Raw genomic sequence first — 13366 nt, forward strand, 5'->3', positions numbered from 1 at the left:
CTAAATGTTGGAGGCTACAAGTGAGAAAGGAACAAACCCTGCTCAGACCCATCTCATGCTCCCTTCCAGACTCTGCTCTTTGCCGGCGTGTGACACAGGAGCCTGAGCAGGATGGACAGTGTCTGTCTCAGTCCTTGGCAGCTCTAATGTTCTTATGTTCAAAGCAGCTCCTTTGGTGCTTGAACTGTGGTTTCTGAGACTCTTCAACATTAGGGCTGAGAACAGGGCTTATATCAGGATGTTCCCCAGACATCCCCACCTGGGAGCAGGAATTTCTGCCCAAGTTTCAGCCCACAGACAACACTGGGCTCTGATGAAGAGCTTCTAATCCAGTGTGATCCTGGCTTCTGATCCACGAAGCACCTGATCCAGTCTGAAATCTCCACAAACCATCTCAGAAGGAGCTCAGACATACAAGTGAAAAGCAGGCTGCTGGGAAAGTCCCCTATCAATAGGGCAATCTCCCATGCCTGAGATAAAGATCCATCTGCTCTTTGTCAGTCCCTGTATGTTCCCTCTGTCTGTCTCCAAAAGGAGAGGTGAATGGATTACTCTTTGGGTTTAAGCCCCGTATGCTGTGAGATCCTTTGGGCTGCCTCAATGTGCAGTATGTAAAAGGAGAGGAGGTGACGGGCAGAAGAGACAGGGAACAGAAAACAGAGCAGCAGTTCAGGCAGGGGACGGGGATCACTGTTAGCAACTGGCTGCCTGATGGCCAAAAAAGCCTGGTGCCCGCTGCTTTCAAAAACACAGTGATTCCCAAGAGAAGCTCAGAGCTCTCCAGTCTCTCTGCCTATCCAGTCCAGCATGGCCAGTATGCTCTGCTATGGACATTTCCCAGGTTTCTGGGCTTTGCTGGTTTCCCCAGCCCTGCTTTTTGCTACACGTGTCAGGGGAGGCATTGGGTGTTGGGTACAGCCCAGGCTGGGGATGGGGATCAGGCTGTGCCACATACTCCTACTGGGACTGAAACCAGAAGGGTCCTGGCTAGAGGGTCTTGTCCCTCTGCTCAGGCTTTAATTAACACTGCATCTGGGGTCAGGAAGGAATTTCCCCTCCCGGTCAGATTGGTTTGGGCTGGAGGGATCTCTCTAGTGTATATTAGCAACCTTTTACCACAGCAGGACTTTGGCCGCTGTGGTCCTCCTGCTTTCCCTGTGGCAGAGTTAGGTGTGATGTGTTGTGTCCAGGCTGACAGTAGTTTTATGAAGAGTTTAGATGATGGATGTGTCTGGGAAGGTTTGGACAGAGCTGATCCTGCCTCAGGCAGGGGCTTGGAATAGATGTGACCTCCAGAGGTTCCTTCCAGCCCCTCCTCTCTAAGAGGCCCATCCAGGGCCATGCAGAGCGCAGGACAGAGCTGTGCCTCGTTTGGGGGGTCGGGTGGGGGAAGTGGTTCGGGCCACTGCGCACACACAGGGAGGGCATGGGGGACATGTGCCCCTGGATCTGTGTGTGGGGTGAGGGCAGGCTGCCACTGTGGGCTGGGCCCAGGGCAGCACTGAGCTCTTCCCAGTGGGGGGCTGGGTTGGGCTGCACTCAGGGCAGGCACTGTTGGCACTGGGTGTGGGGGCTATGGGGAATTTTCAGGTGGCTGCAGTGCCCCCCCCGCCCATAGTCCCCCTCCCAGAGCCCAGCACTGCCCCTGCCCCAGCCCAGCCTGCAGCAGAAGCCCACAGTAGCAGCCCACCCTCGCCCTGTGCACAGATCCAGGAGCACACTCCCCCGCCCCCCTCCCATGTCCTACTGGGGTGTGCGCAGCAGGTGGAGCCCCCCTCCTTCATCCCCCAGAGGAGTCATGGCTCTGTCTTGTGCCCTGCCCTGTCTGTGCAGTGCCTGCCCCTGTCCCTGCCCCAACCCCAGCCCTACTCCCTCCCACACCATGCAGGCCTCAATCTGCCCCCTGATCCCCCCTCCCCCCACCCATACACACACACCCCTTCCCTCACAACACTTATCAGCTGGACGCTGCTCTCCACACTGCTGGGCTATGCACCTGGCTGCCTGCTGCTGCACTGCGGCTGTGCATATGCACAGGGAATTTATAAGCAATATTATTGACTGCATCAGTCAAAAAAGGGGGATTGCCAACAATGTCAGTTTTCCTTATCTTGGTGCCAATACAATATGGGACTGTTTTTTAAATTATGTTTTGCAATGAAAGTATTTATTGACAAGCCACCAGCATCCGATGGCCCCCATGAAGCCAATAAATCTCTGTTAAACAGTCTCATGTTTGAAATCATGGTGTGCTCGGGACAATTAGCCCACCCAGGGAGAAAGGAATTAAAACTAAGAATTAAATCTAGGTCTCTCTTCCAAACCTAGAGACACAGAAACCTAGCTGTGTGTGGCAAAGTGGGAGCTCTCTGACCACCCACAGTGCTGGTTTCTCCACCTGCCTCTGGGCACATCGCCCACCAGTTTCATAGTTTCATAATTGCTAGGGTCAGGAGGGACCTGAACAGATCATCTAGCCTGACCCCCTGCCACAGGCAGGAATGAATGCTGGGTTCACAAGACCCCAGACAGGTGATCATCCAACCTCCTCTTGAATTTGCCCAAGGTAGGGGCAAGGACCACTTCCCTGGGAAGCTGGTTCCAGATTTTGGCCACCCTAACTGTAAAATATTGCCTTCTGATCTCTAACCTAAAACTATTCTCCATCAGCTTATTACCATTGTTCCTTGTCAGCCCAGGTGGTGCTGGGAAGAAAAGGGCTCTACCTATTTGCTGTTGATCTCCCCTGATGAGTTTGTAGGCAGCCACCAGGTCCCCCATCAGCCTCCTGTTGCTGAGGCTGAACAGGTTTAGGTCCTTCAATCTCTCCTCATAGGGCCTGTCCTGCTGCCCTCTCACCAATTGGGTGGCCCTCCTCTGAACCATCTCCAGGCTGGCCACATCACTTTTGAAGTGCGGCGCCCAGTACTGAATGCAGTACTCCAACTGTGGCCTGACCAAAGTTGCATAGAGGGGGAGTATCACCTCTCTGGACCGGCTTGAGATGCACCTTTGGATGCATGACAAGGCGTGGCCTTGCTGGCTGTGGTCTGGCATTGGCGGCTCATGTTCATCTTGGAGTCAATAATGACTCCATAGATTCATAGATGTTAGGGTCAGAAGGGACCTCAATAGATCATCGAGTCCGACCCCCTGCATAGGCAGGAAAGAGTGCTGGGTTTGGATGACCCCAGCTAGATGCCTATCTAACCTCCTCTTGAAGACCCCCAGGGTAGGGGAGAGCACCACCTCCCTTGGGAGCCCATTCCAGACCTTGGCCACTCGAACTGTGAAGAAGTTCTTCCTAATGTCCAGTCTAAATCTGCTCTCTGCTAGCTTGTGGCCATTATTTCTTGTAACCCCCGGGAGCGCCTTGGTGAGTAAAGCCTCACCAATTCCCTTCTGTGCCCCCGTGATGAACTTATAGGCAGCCACAAGGTCGCCTCTCAACCTTCTCTTGCGGAGGCTGAAGAGGTCCAGGTGCCCCAGTTTCTCCTCATAGGGCTTGGCCTGCAAGCCCTTAACTATACGAGTGGCCCTTCTCTGGACCCTCTCCAGGTTATCCACATCTCTCTTGAAGTGCTGTGCCCAGAATTGCACGCAGTACTCCAACTGCGGTCTGACCAACGCCCGATAGAGGGGAAGTATCACCTCCTTGGATCTGTTCGTCATGCATCTGCTGATGCACGATAAAGTACCGTTAGCTTTCCTGATGACTTCGTCACACTGATGACTCATGTTCATCTTGGAGTCCACTAGGACTTCAAGATCCCTTTCCGCTTCCGTGCCACCAAGCAGGTCATTTCCTAGGCAGTAGGTGTGCTGGACATTTTTCCTCCCTAGGTGCCGCACTTTGCATTTCTCCTTGTTGAACTGCATTCTGTTGTTTTGTGCCCCTATGTCCAACCTGTCCAGGTCTGCTTATACCTGTTCCCTGCCCTCCAGCGTGTCCACTTCTCCCCACAGTTTTGTGTCATCCACAGACTTGGACACAGTACACTTTACTCCCTTGTCCAAGTCGCTTATGAAGACATTGAAGAGTATCGGTCCAAAGACTGAGCCCTGCGGGACTCCACTGCCCACAGCCTTCCAGGTCGATACCGACCCATCCACCACGACTCTCTGGGTGCGACCCTCTACCCAATTCGCCACCCACCAAATTGTGTAGTCATCCAAGTCACAGCCTCTTAACTTGTTCACCAGTATGGGGTGGGATACCGTAACGAAGGCCTTCCTGAAGTCTAAGTAAATGACGTCTACCCCTACTCCTGCATCCAGGCGTTTTGTAACCTGGTCATAAAAAGAGACTAGATTAATCAGGCATGATCTACCTGCTACGAACCCGTGCTGGTTTCCCCTCAGCATAGTTTTTTCTGCCAGGCTCTCACAAATGTGAGTCTTGATAATCCAAGATCCCTTTCTACCTCTGTGCTTTCAAGAAGGGAACTCCCCAGCCTGTATGTACGCTGTGGATTCCTTCTCCCAAGGTGCAGCACCCTGCATTTGTCTACATTGAACCCCATCGTATTCTCATCTGCCCACTTTTGTAGTCTGTCTAAATCTAGTTGCAGCCTCTCTCTCCCTTCAAGTGTGTCCACCTCGCCCCACATCTTAGCGTCATCAGCAAATTTGGACAGCGTGCTTTCCACCCCCTCGTCCAAGTTGCTGATGAAGATGTTAAACAGTGCGGGCCCAAGGACCAAGCCCTAGGGCACCCCACTGCTCACATCTCGCCAGGCTGAGTACAACCCATCCATCACTACTCTCTGGGTGAGCTCCATCAACCAATTTTTTACCCATCCAACTGTGCAGGCATCAATGCCACAGTCGCTTAATTTATTGATGAGGATGGGGTAAGAGATAGTGTCAAAGGCCTTCTTAAAGTCTAGAAAGACTATGTCCACAGCGACACCATCATCCAAGGATTTAGTTACTTGGTCGTAAAAGGCAATCAGGTTGGTCAGGCAGGACCTGCCTTTGGTCAACCCATGTTGATAGCCCCTGAGCATGATCTCCCCTGCTGGCCCCCCACAGATATGCTCCTTGATGATTCTCTCCAGTCTCTCCTGCTACGCCATGTTGTAATTAATTAAGTTGTTAATTAAGGTGGGAGGCTGCCCATTTCTTGCCCCGATGCCAGGGGACGCTATCTGAGGCTCCATTCCTCCCCTACACAGCAGCCCAAGCCTCGCAGATGGCATCCAGATGACAATGCTCCCAGCCTACAGCCCGAACAAGCTTAAGCCTCGTTGTCAGGCCTCAGATGCACACACATTCATACCACCCTCCTCTCACTAAGGCCTCTCACACTCCACCCTCTCTCACAGGGTCTGTGTCACGCGTCGACAACTTGTACTGGCTTGCTCTCTCTTGGAGCAGGCCCCTTCAGCCACAGGCTTTAGCTAGCTCACACCTTGGTTGGCAGACATACCATCTTTTGGGCCTCTCCCGCGACCCTCACTGGGGTAGTGGCCAGCCAGTTACCTGACTGGGTCTAAGCTTGCCCTGGCCCCTTCCCAGAACAGCTCTGTACACTCAAACAGTGCTGGGCTCCCAGCCCTCTGGTTTTCCCCCACTCACTGGGGCTTCCCTTACTCGGCCTCTGGCCCGAGCTGCAGCCTCAGGCATCCGAAGACATACCTTGGCCTCCCCTCACTGGGGCTCCTCATCTCTGCCCCCCACACTGGGGCTCCACACTGCCTCCTTACTGGGGCCATGGGGCTTTCCTCCCCAGTGGCCACAGCCATGCCTGGCCCCAACTACCTCCGATGATACGTAACCCACCCAAAGGTGAGGGCTGGGGTTAAGGCGCTCCTACCCGCCTTTCACCAGGGTGGTAACTGGCCTGGCATTTCCTGGGGGCTCCTGCGCCACTGAGAGCCCCGCCAGGCCACCCACTCCCAGCAGGGTGCAGTTTTAGCTCATGCCCAGGACCAGGAACCTCCAAAACATCACCTACATCTCCTCCCTTACCTCCAAGTTGTTGCATGCAACCTTGTAGCCACGCAATGTTACTGCCTGGTCTGCCAACTGCAAAACAGCCACGGCAACCAAGCACCTGCTGGCTGCTTGGCTCTGCTCTTAAAGTGGCAGGCACAAACAGTGCCCTGCCACACTGCGTCTCTAGGTTTGGAGGGCAGGCAGGGATGGCATTCGGGGGTGGGGGTGGTGTTTAACTGGGAATATCTGACCGATTCTTCCAGAAACTCAAGGGGCAGGGATGTTGTCAGGCCAAAGGATCTTACTAAGAAGCCGCCATCCATGTGAGGAGCATTTTGCATCACATGATGCAAGAAACAAGGTTCAATTGGTGCTATTTTTTAGCAGATCCTGCACTAGAGAAATTTTGCCTGGAGTCCTGGCTTGCACCTGCCTTACCTTTGGACTAAACAAGCAAGACCAAAGGGGAGGACACTGATTTGTGGACAGCTTGAGTCTTCACATCCGCTGCCCAGGCTTTTGCACCCAGGAGAAATCACTCCAGCTCAGATGTGGTGGGGAAATGTGGGGCTCCACCCACCCGCTTCCAACCTCTGAGGGACAACTTGGAACCACATCATTGCCTTCCCCTTCCTCCTCTGTTTCTAAAGCACTGGCCTTTCCTGAAAGCTGTCCAGGTGCAGACCTAGGATTTTAAGAAGGGGATTGTGGAGGCTGCAGTGTATCAACCAAACACCTATCGTTCTCCAGTTAAAGAGAGCCTAGAAGCTTTACTCCTAGGGCAGAGGCCTTGATGTAGTTCCAAGTTCAAGTCCCCCAGAGCTTGGAGGTGGTTGGATTTTCCTAACCACATCCGAGCTGGCTAAGAAAACTCCCAACAAGCTGGACACAAAATAGTCAAAAGATGCAGAAGTCTCATAGCCATTTGAACTGTGAACAGCTGTTGCTTGGCTTCATAGTACAATGTCTAGCCTTCTTGTGCTGCTAAGGACGGCGCAATATTCCTCACTTCCACACCTGAGTGAATAACCACCTGCATTAAGGCTGACCTCCCCCCCCCCCCCGCCCCTCCCCCTTGCCCACACCAAAATTTTTAACTACAACTAACAGACTACTGCCTGTGATAGAGAACAGGTACATCACCAGGCATGGCTAACAAACAGCAATGTTGCAGAAGAAAGGAGAGGTTGATTAAGGAAACAAGACCATTACAAAAGGAGAGAGTGCCATTAAAACTCATGGAGTGATGAGAGGTTAGCAGGAATCAGGGAGATGACAATGAGTTGTGGAGTCACTGCTGCATGAGTAGAAATACCACTGTCTCTGCCAAGCAGCTGGATTAAAGCTTGGGTGGAGCAAGCCTCAAATGCAAGGGCAATTGAGTCACTGCCCCTGCCTGGATCTGCCCATGCTTCTGCCTGCCCTCCTGCTCTTTCTGGTAAAAAAAGGTTTTCCAGCAGCTTGATGGAGCTGCCAGGAAACCACGCAACCAGCTGCTGAATCAGGTCACACTCCTGGCATGCCCAGGCAGCATATGGAAACCTGTAAGTGGGGAACTCCCTGGGCCTGATGGGCTGAAATCACCAATTATATAAGGCTGGCAGAGCTGCCCAGCACTGACAGGCAGCCCAGGTCCTACAGCAAAGACAGCAGTATCACCAGCCCTGCCTTGGAGGTGTCCAGGGGCCATCACCCTGCCCCAGCACCCAGGAAACATCCCTGAGGTTCATCTATGTCTTGGAGAGGCAGAAAAGTAGCAAAGAGGAGAAAGAACCACGCACCTATTCTGGCTCATGGCTACTCAGTGTGGCGATTAGATGCCCTGTTGCTTCCTGATCAGTGGAAGTGGGGTAGGGCAGTAGATGGGCAGCTGCCCTACCAGGAAAAAGGTGGCAGCACGAGACAACGCCTGTCTTGCCTCCTCTCAGGAGCTACCTTAGCAAAGTACAAATGTTTGGTTCTCAGCTCATGAGGATGACCAGACTTGCTTGGAAATTCTGCCCCGAGGGATCCATGAATCCCAGCATGAGGCAACAACTAAGGCATCTTCTCACCCCTGCCTGTTGGCTCATATTTTCTTCCTGCACGGGGGAAGATTTGCATGTGAAGGCCACACCTAGGAAACCAACTCAGGTGCATCCACCTGCCCCAGTTCCCAGCCATATAATTAGCCAGGCAGTCACTTGGGGCAGAACACAACCTAAGCCTTCACGGACCACAAGGTGCCCCGGCCCCACGCTCACCACCGCTGCTAGTTACAGGTAATGCTGTTGGGAAATCTCAAGCTGGAAACCAGGCTCTTGGCACTAGCTCTGCTGTTGGCAGGCTTGCTCTCTGGCTGAATTCTCTTGCATTGATCTCTAGGGGATGGGACATGGGATGCCCTTGTCTTGGGGAACATACTGGGGGTGGAGGAGGTAGATGCATTCTGATTTTTGCATTCCAGTGCACATGCATGAGGTATATGGGTGGGTGGGTAGGAGGGTAGGGGATGAGTGAGTGGATAGATAGATAGAGCAGGTGTATGTGGATGAATAGCTAGATAGAGGGGGTATATGTTTGTGGATGGATGCATGTAGGTAACGGTGGGTGGGTGGGTGGATGAATGGGGAGGTCTCCAGTGTTCCAGCTGATCCTTTCTGCCCTGCAATTGGCCTTTTCAATGCCACACTGCTACCCTCACTCACCAGTCATTGAAAAGGGAACCCTGTATCCAGAGAACACCCACCCCAGCCCTACTTGGACTCCACTGGGCTCCCTAAGAACAAGGGCACAGCAAATGAGAAGAACTGAACAAGCTTCCATTATGGAGCAGTAGCACCTCTGCAGGCCCATTGTCTCTCAAAACCCACTAACCAGCTGCTCCCTAGCTGAGAGACGATCCCCCAATTCCCAATGCCGTTTCCCTGCCAGGGAACATCTCTACCCCGATAATGTCTATCACAAGGAATTACCCAACAGATGGGTGGTGCCCACATGGTGAGGTATCTCCTGGGAGCCTGGTTGCTGTGGGACTGCCACAGCAGCAGCCAGCCTCCTGAAGAAACAGCTGGCATGAGGGGCTGGGTTCAGATCTGGGAAGAGGTCCCTGAAGATACTCTGCTGCCCTGAGTGTCGGTGGCTGCGGAGACAGAGGCAGAAGTGGGGCACACCTATGATGCTTCATATCCCATGTGGGAGAGGTAGAGGAAAGGATTCAGGAGACAGGAAATTCTGGTTTTTGCATTCCAGCCCATATGCATGAGCCTGGGCATGTATGTTTTTGCATGTGTGCCCACGGCAGGAGGGAGAAAGCAGGGTAAGGGCCAAGCCTATTCCCCAGGCACTTGGGGGAAGGTGGGGGGCAGGAACATCCTTGGACCCAGGGAACTGGTAGGGAGTGGACATGCCACCCCACAACCCTGAGATGCTGTTTCCTTTTGCCTCCCCAGTGACCCTATGGCTGCATTTGACTCCAGAGACAAGGTAGGAGATCACTGTGGGGGGAGATAAGGGGACCCATTGACTTGTCAGGGCTGGGTGAGGGCAGGGGACCAACCACATGGGGGACCCCTGACATCTCCAGGGACCCATCCTGGCTCAGCTTGACCCTGCTTCCCTCCTTCCCAGCCACGCGGTTCCCTCTCCCCAATGGCAGTCGGACAACCAAAACCTGCCAAAGGTTGGCAGAGGGACAAGGACATGGAAGACCTGTTCGACACCTTCTCCCACAAAGGTGAGGGGCAGGTATGCCCAACTCTGGCTGGCTGTGGGACCACAAAACATCCTGGGACCCCACACCCCACCAGGATAACCCAGCACAGGGTGAACTGGGCACAATCCCCAGGATCTCACTGCCAGGATCCCAGATCTCTGGGGGATCTGCTAGGCCCCCACAGAGTGATGAGTCTCACTGGGAAGGGGAGGCATGAGTTGGAAGTCAGAAGAGATGGGGGCAGGGGTATCTGAGGGTGGAAGCCAGGAGAGACGGGGACCAGAGGGGTCCCTGATGGAGAGCCCCATGGGTTAAAGACACTGTACTCAATGGAAGGGAGGGGCCATCACCAAGGAGGATTATACCTCCATTGCTCGAGACTGTAGGGGGGCTGTTAGGAAGGCTCAGGCGAAGACAGAAATAGGACTAGCAACCAGCATTGAAGATAACAAGAAGCCCTTTTTTAAATACATGGAGATTAAAAAGAAGGCACTGGGTATCGTGGGGCCCCTGCAGGACATGCTTGGCAATCCAAGGGAAGTGGTGCTCGCTCCTACCCTGGGGGTCTTCAAAAGGAAGCTGGATAAACACCTTGCCGGGGTCGTTTGACCCCAGTACTCTTTCCTGCCATGGCAGGGGGTCGGACTTGATCTGCTCAGGTCCCTTCCGACCCTAACAACTACTACTACTATGAACTACTACTACTGCTACTACTACTACTACTCTGCCCTCTCCTCCCCGCAGAGACAGATACACATCAGTGTGCTCCCGAGTCCGCCCCTTCCCCCGCCCCCTTCATCCTGCGGGACGTCAAGCAGAAAGTCGTCTGCCTCCGTGCCAAGAACCTCGTGGCCGTTCAAGATGACAGCAATGCTGCAGGTGAACCATGTGCACCCTCTCCTCTGCCAGGTCCCTGGTGGGTGCAGCACTGGCATGGGGGGGGGGCATCCTCCCACTCCAGTGCCTGGGCTGTGGTTGGTATAATCCCCACCCCTGTGCCTCCTCAGACTGCGTGATCAGGTGCCTGCCTGCATTTCAGCTAAGGGGCAAGTGTTGGGGTTTATCCTTCCCAGCCCAAAGCTGCTGTCAATGTGGCAGCAGCCATGATAGGCCTAATGTGTCAACTCCTTCCTGAAGCAGCCAAGCTGGCCTGCCCTCAGCCCCTTCAACCAGTGTAAAAAAACTCTTACCCCACCCCTTTTCCCCAAACAAGCCATGAATCTTTTATTTGCGGGGGAGGAGGCATATTGTATAGAGGAATACATTCTCTGGGCTGGACAGCTCCAGGCAGAGATGATTCTAGACATCTTGACCCCAGATTGGGTGGGGGACAAGACCCCAAGGGGGGACATGGCTGAGGGGGTTGGATGTGGGAGAGGTAGGATCCCTGGGGTTCATGGAGCCCCTCTGCTCCCCACCCACAGCAGATACAATCAGCGTGGTGCCCAACCAGTTCATGGACAGGGGGAACTACCCCATCATCATGGGTGTTGAGGATGGAAACCACTGCCTGTCGTGTGGGACGGCGTCGGAGCCTCAGCTGCAGCTGGAGGTGAGCACAGGCCTGTGAAAGACCTCCCTCCCTCTGGGGTGGCTGTATGGGGCAGGGGGCAGAGGTTAGTAGTGGGCACCCTCCAAGCTGTGCCTTGCCAAGTGCTGGGCAGGTGGGGAGAAGGGAGAGGATCAGGTGAGCATCCCCCAAATCTCCAATCAGGTGCCTCAGAAGCAGAATCAACCTCCCAGCTGCTCACCACTGGCTCCAAAACCTTGAGAACCCCCCCCCCGCCACACCAGCTTCCAGCCCCCGCCACTGCCGCCTGCTCAGAAACTGCCAGAGGCTATAGTAGCCGGAGGCTTGGGTGCCCCTGCCCAGCTGCTGTCCTGCCAACCACATCCTAGATAGATAGATAGATAGATAGATAGATAGATAGATAGATAGATAGATAGATAGATAGATAGATAGATAGATAGATAGATAGATAGATAGATAGATGTAAGACAGAAAGAGTGGAGCATAGGATGGATGGACAGATGATGGATAGATAGACAGACAGATAGTAGGTAGATAAATGCATAGATGGATGGATGGCAAGATGACAGATAGATGGATGGACAGATGGATTGAGTGGTATTTACTGGTAGATAGGTGGATAGCCAACTAAATAGATGTATAGATAGCTAGCTAGATTGATACCTAGAGAGATGGATAGATAGACAAATGGACATATGGATGGATGGACAGATAGTAGATAGATCAATACATAGATAGAAGGATGGCTAGACAGACCAATATTATAATTGGATATAAAGATGAATGGATAATCAGTCATAACTAGCCAGCCTGGTGCTTGTGTCTATTCCATGGCCCTTGCCCTCAGCCCATCTCCCTGCTCCTGCTGCCACCTCCTCACAATTCCTCTGTCCTCTTCCAGAACAAGCACATCATGACCATCTCCAATAGCCAAAGCGACGCATCACGCTTCACCTTCTTCAACACCCCTCAGGGCAACACCCACCACTTTGAGTCAGCTGCCTACCCCGGGTGGTTCCTCTGTACCTCCCAGAAAAGCAATGAACCTGTGAGCCTCACCAACCAGCTGGGCCAGGTCAACATCACCGACTTCTACTTCAGCCGCAAAAATTAGGCACCAAGAGAAGCTGGCGCCTACCCAGCCAAAGCATCTTCCCAATGTGCCCCCAGCATAGCCCCCAAATTACCCTATTTCCTCACATACCTCACACCCTCCCTCCATAAGATATAAACCTTATTTTCTGGAAAGCAGAACTGAGGCAGAACAGCTTTCTCCAGAGGCTGAGAGAGTGAATGGCAGCATGATCACCCTTCACCGGCAAATTGGGTGCTTCAGGTAAAAGCCACAGGATTAATCCTCATTGGCTGCAATGGACATATCCTTTGGCCTCTCAGCCCATTATAGTGCCTATATTTAATCCTCTTGCAGCCCTCGCAGCTACAAGAGGCTTAAAAATAGGCACTAAACCCTGCTTCTTGCTGGCTGGGATAGAAGCAGCAGCCACAGAAGCCCAGCATCTCCATGCTTCTATTCCGATAAAGAAAATCAGCTTCCCCACTTAAGACATACCCTGGCCACACCTCAATATTAGAGGGCTGGGTTTTGGGGGTGGCACACAGTGTCTGTGGCATGCAAGTGAATACTTCCATCTGCATAGCTACTGTAACTTCTCACATAAAACACATCCCGGCATATAATATGCACCATGTTTTTTGTAAGGCAGAACAAAGAAAGGAGGATATTTCCTGGCAGCATGCAACTGAGTTGCAGCAGCTAGCAGTAAGCAGCAGGACCTGCTCTTACCATATTTCTTGCATTGAATGCGCACTACAGTTCCCAGAAGCTGGTTTTGGAGAGGGGGAAAGGTGCCAGATTATATGAAAAACATAGCATGCTAGAATTGCACCCCTTATAGACACCTGATTGCTGACTAAGCCACCTTTTTCTGGAGTAATGAGCGTGCCAGCTGGCTTGGGGGGCTATGAAAATCCTGTCCATTCTCTGCCAGAAATGACCTCTTGGATATAGGACATCAAGCCAATGCTCCCATCCACAACAGCTTCCTCTTCAGTTATGACACCATGGCCTCAAATCAGAGCATCGTCTTCTGTCCCCCTGCCCTGTGGATGAAGGGGAAGTGAGGGGTAGCAGACAGTGCAGTAAATAAGGATGGAAATTGTATTAAAGGTTCTTGTGGATA

General features: G+C 52.9%; 1 protein-coding gene across 1 annotated transcript; it reads left to right on the top strand.

The window, feature by feature from the left end:
* The first annotated feature begins 7953 nt into the window (after positions 1 to 7953).
* LOC106738033 (interleukin-1 receptor antagonist protein) lies at positions 7954 to 13366 on the top strand. The gene is made up of 6 exons (XM_019498943.2): positions 7954 to 8201; positions 9372 to 9405; positions 9550 to 9655; positions 10379 to 10513; positions 11059 to 11186; positions 12067 to 13366. The coding sequence occupies exons 1-6, from the start codon at positions 7954 to 7956 to the stop codon at positions 12277 to 12279; spliced, it is 864 nt and encodes a 287-aa protein (XP_019354488.2). The 3' UTR covers positions 12280 to 13366.

Source organism: Alligator mississippiensis, chromosome 7 (genome assembly GCF_030867095.1).
Source record: "Alligator mississippiensis isolate rAllMis1 chromosome 7, rAllMis1, whole genome shotgun sequence".
NCBI lineage: Eukaryota > Metazoa > Chordata > Crocodylia > Alligatoridae > Alligator > Alligator mississippiensis.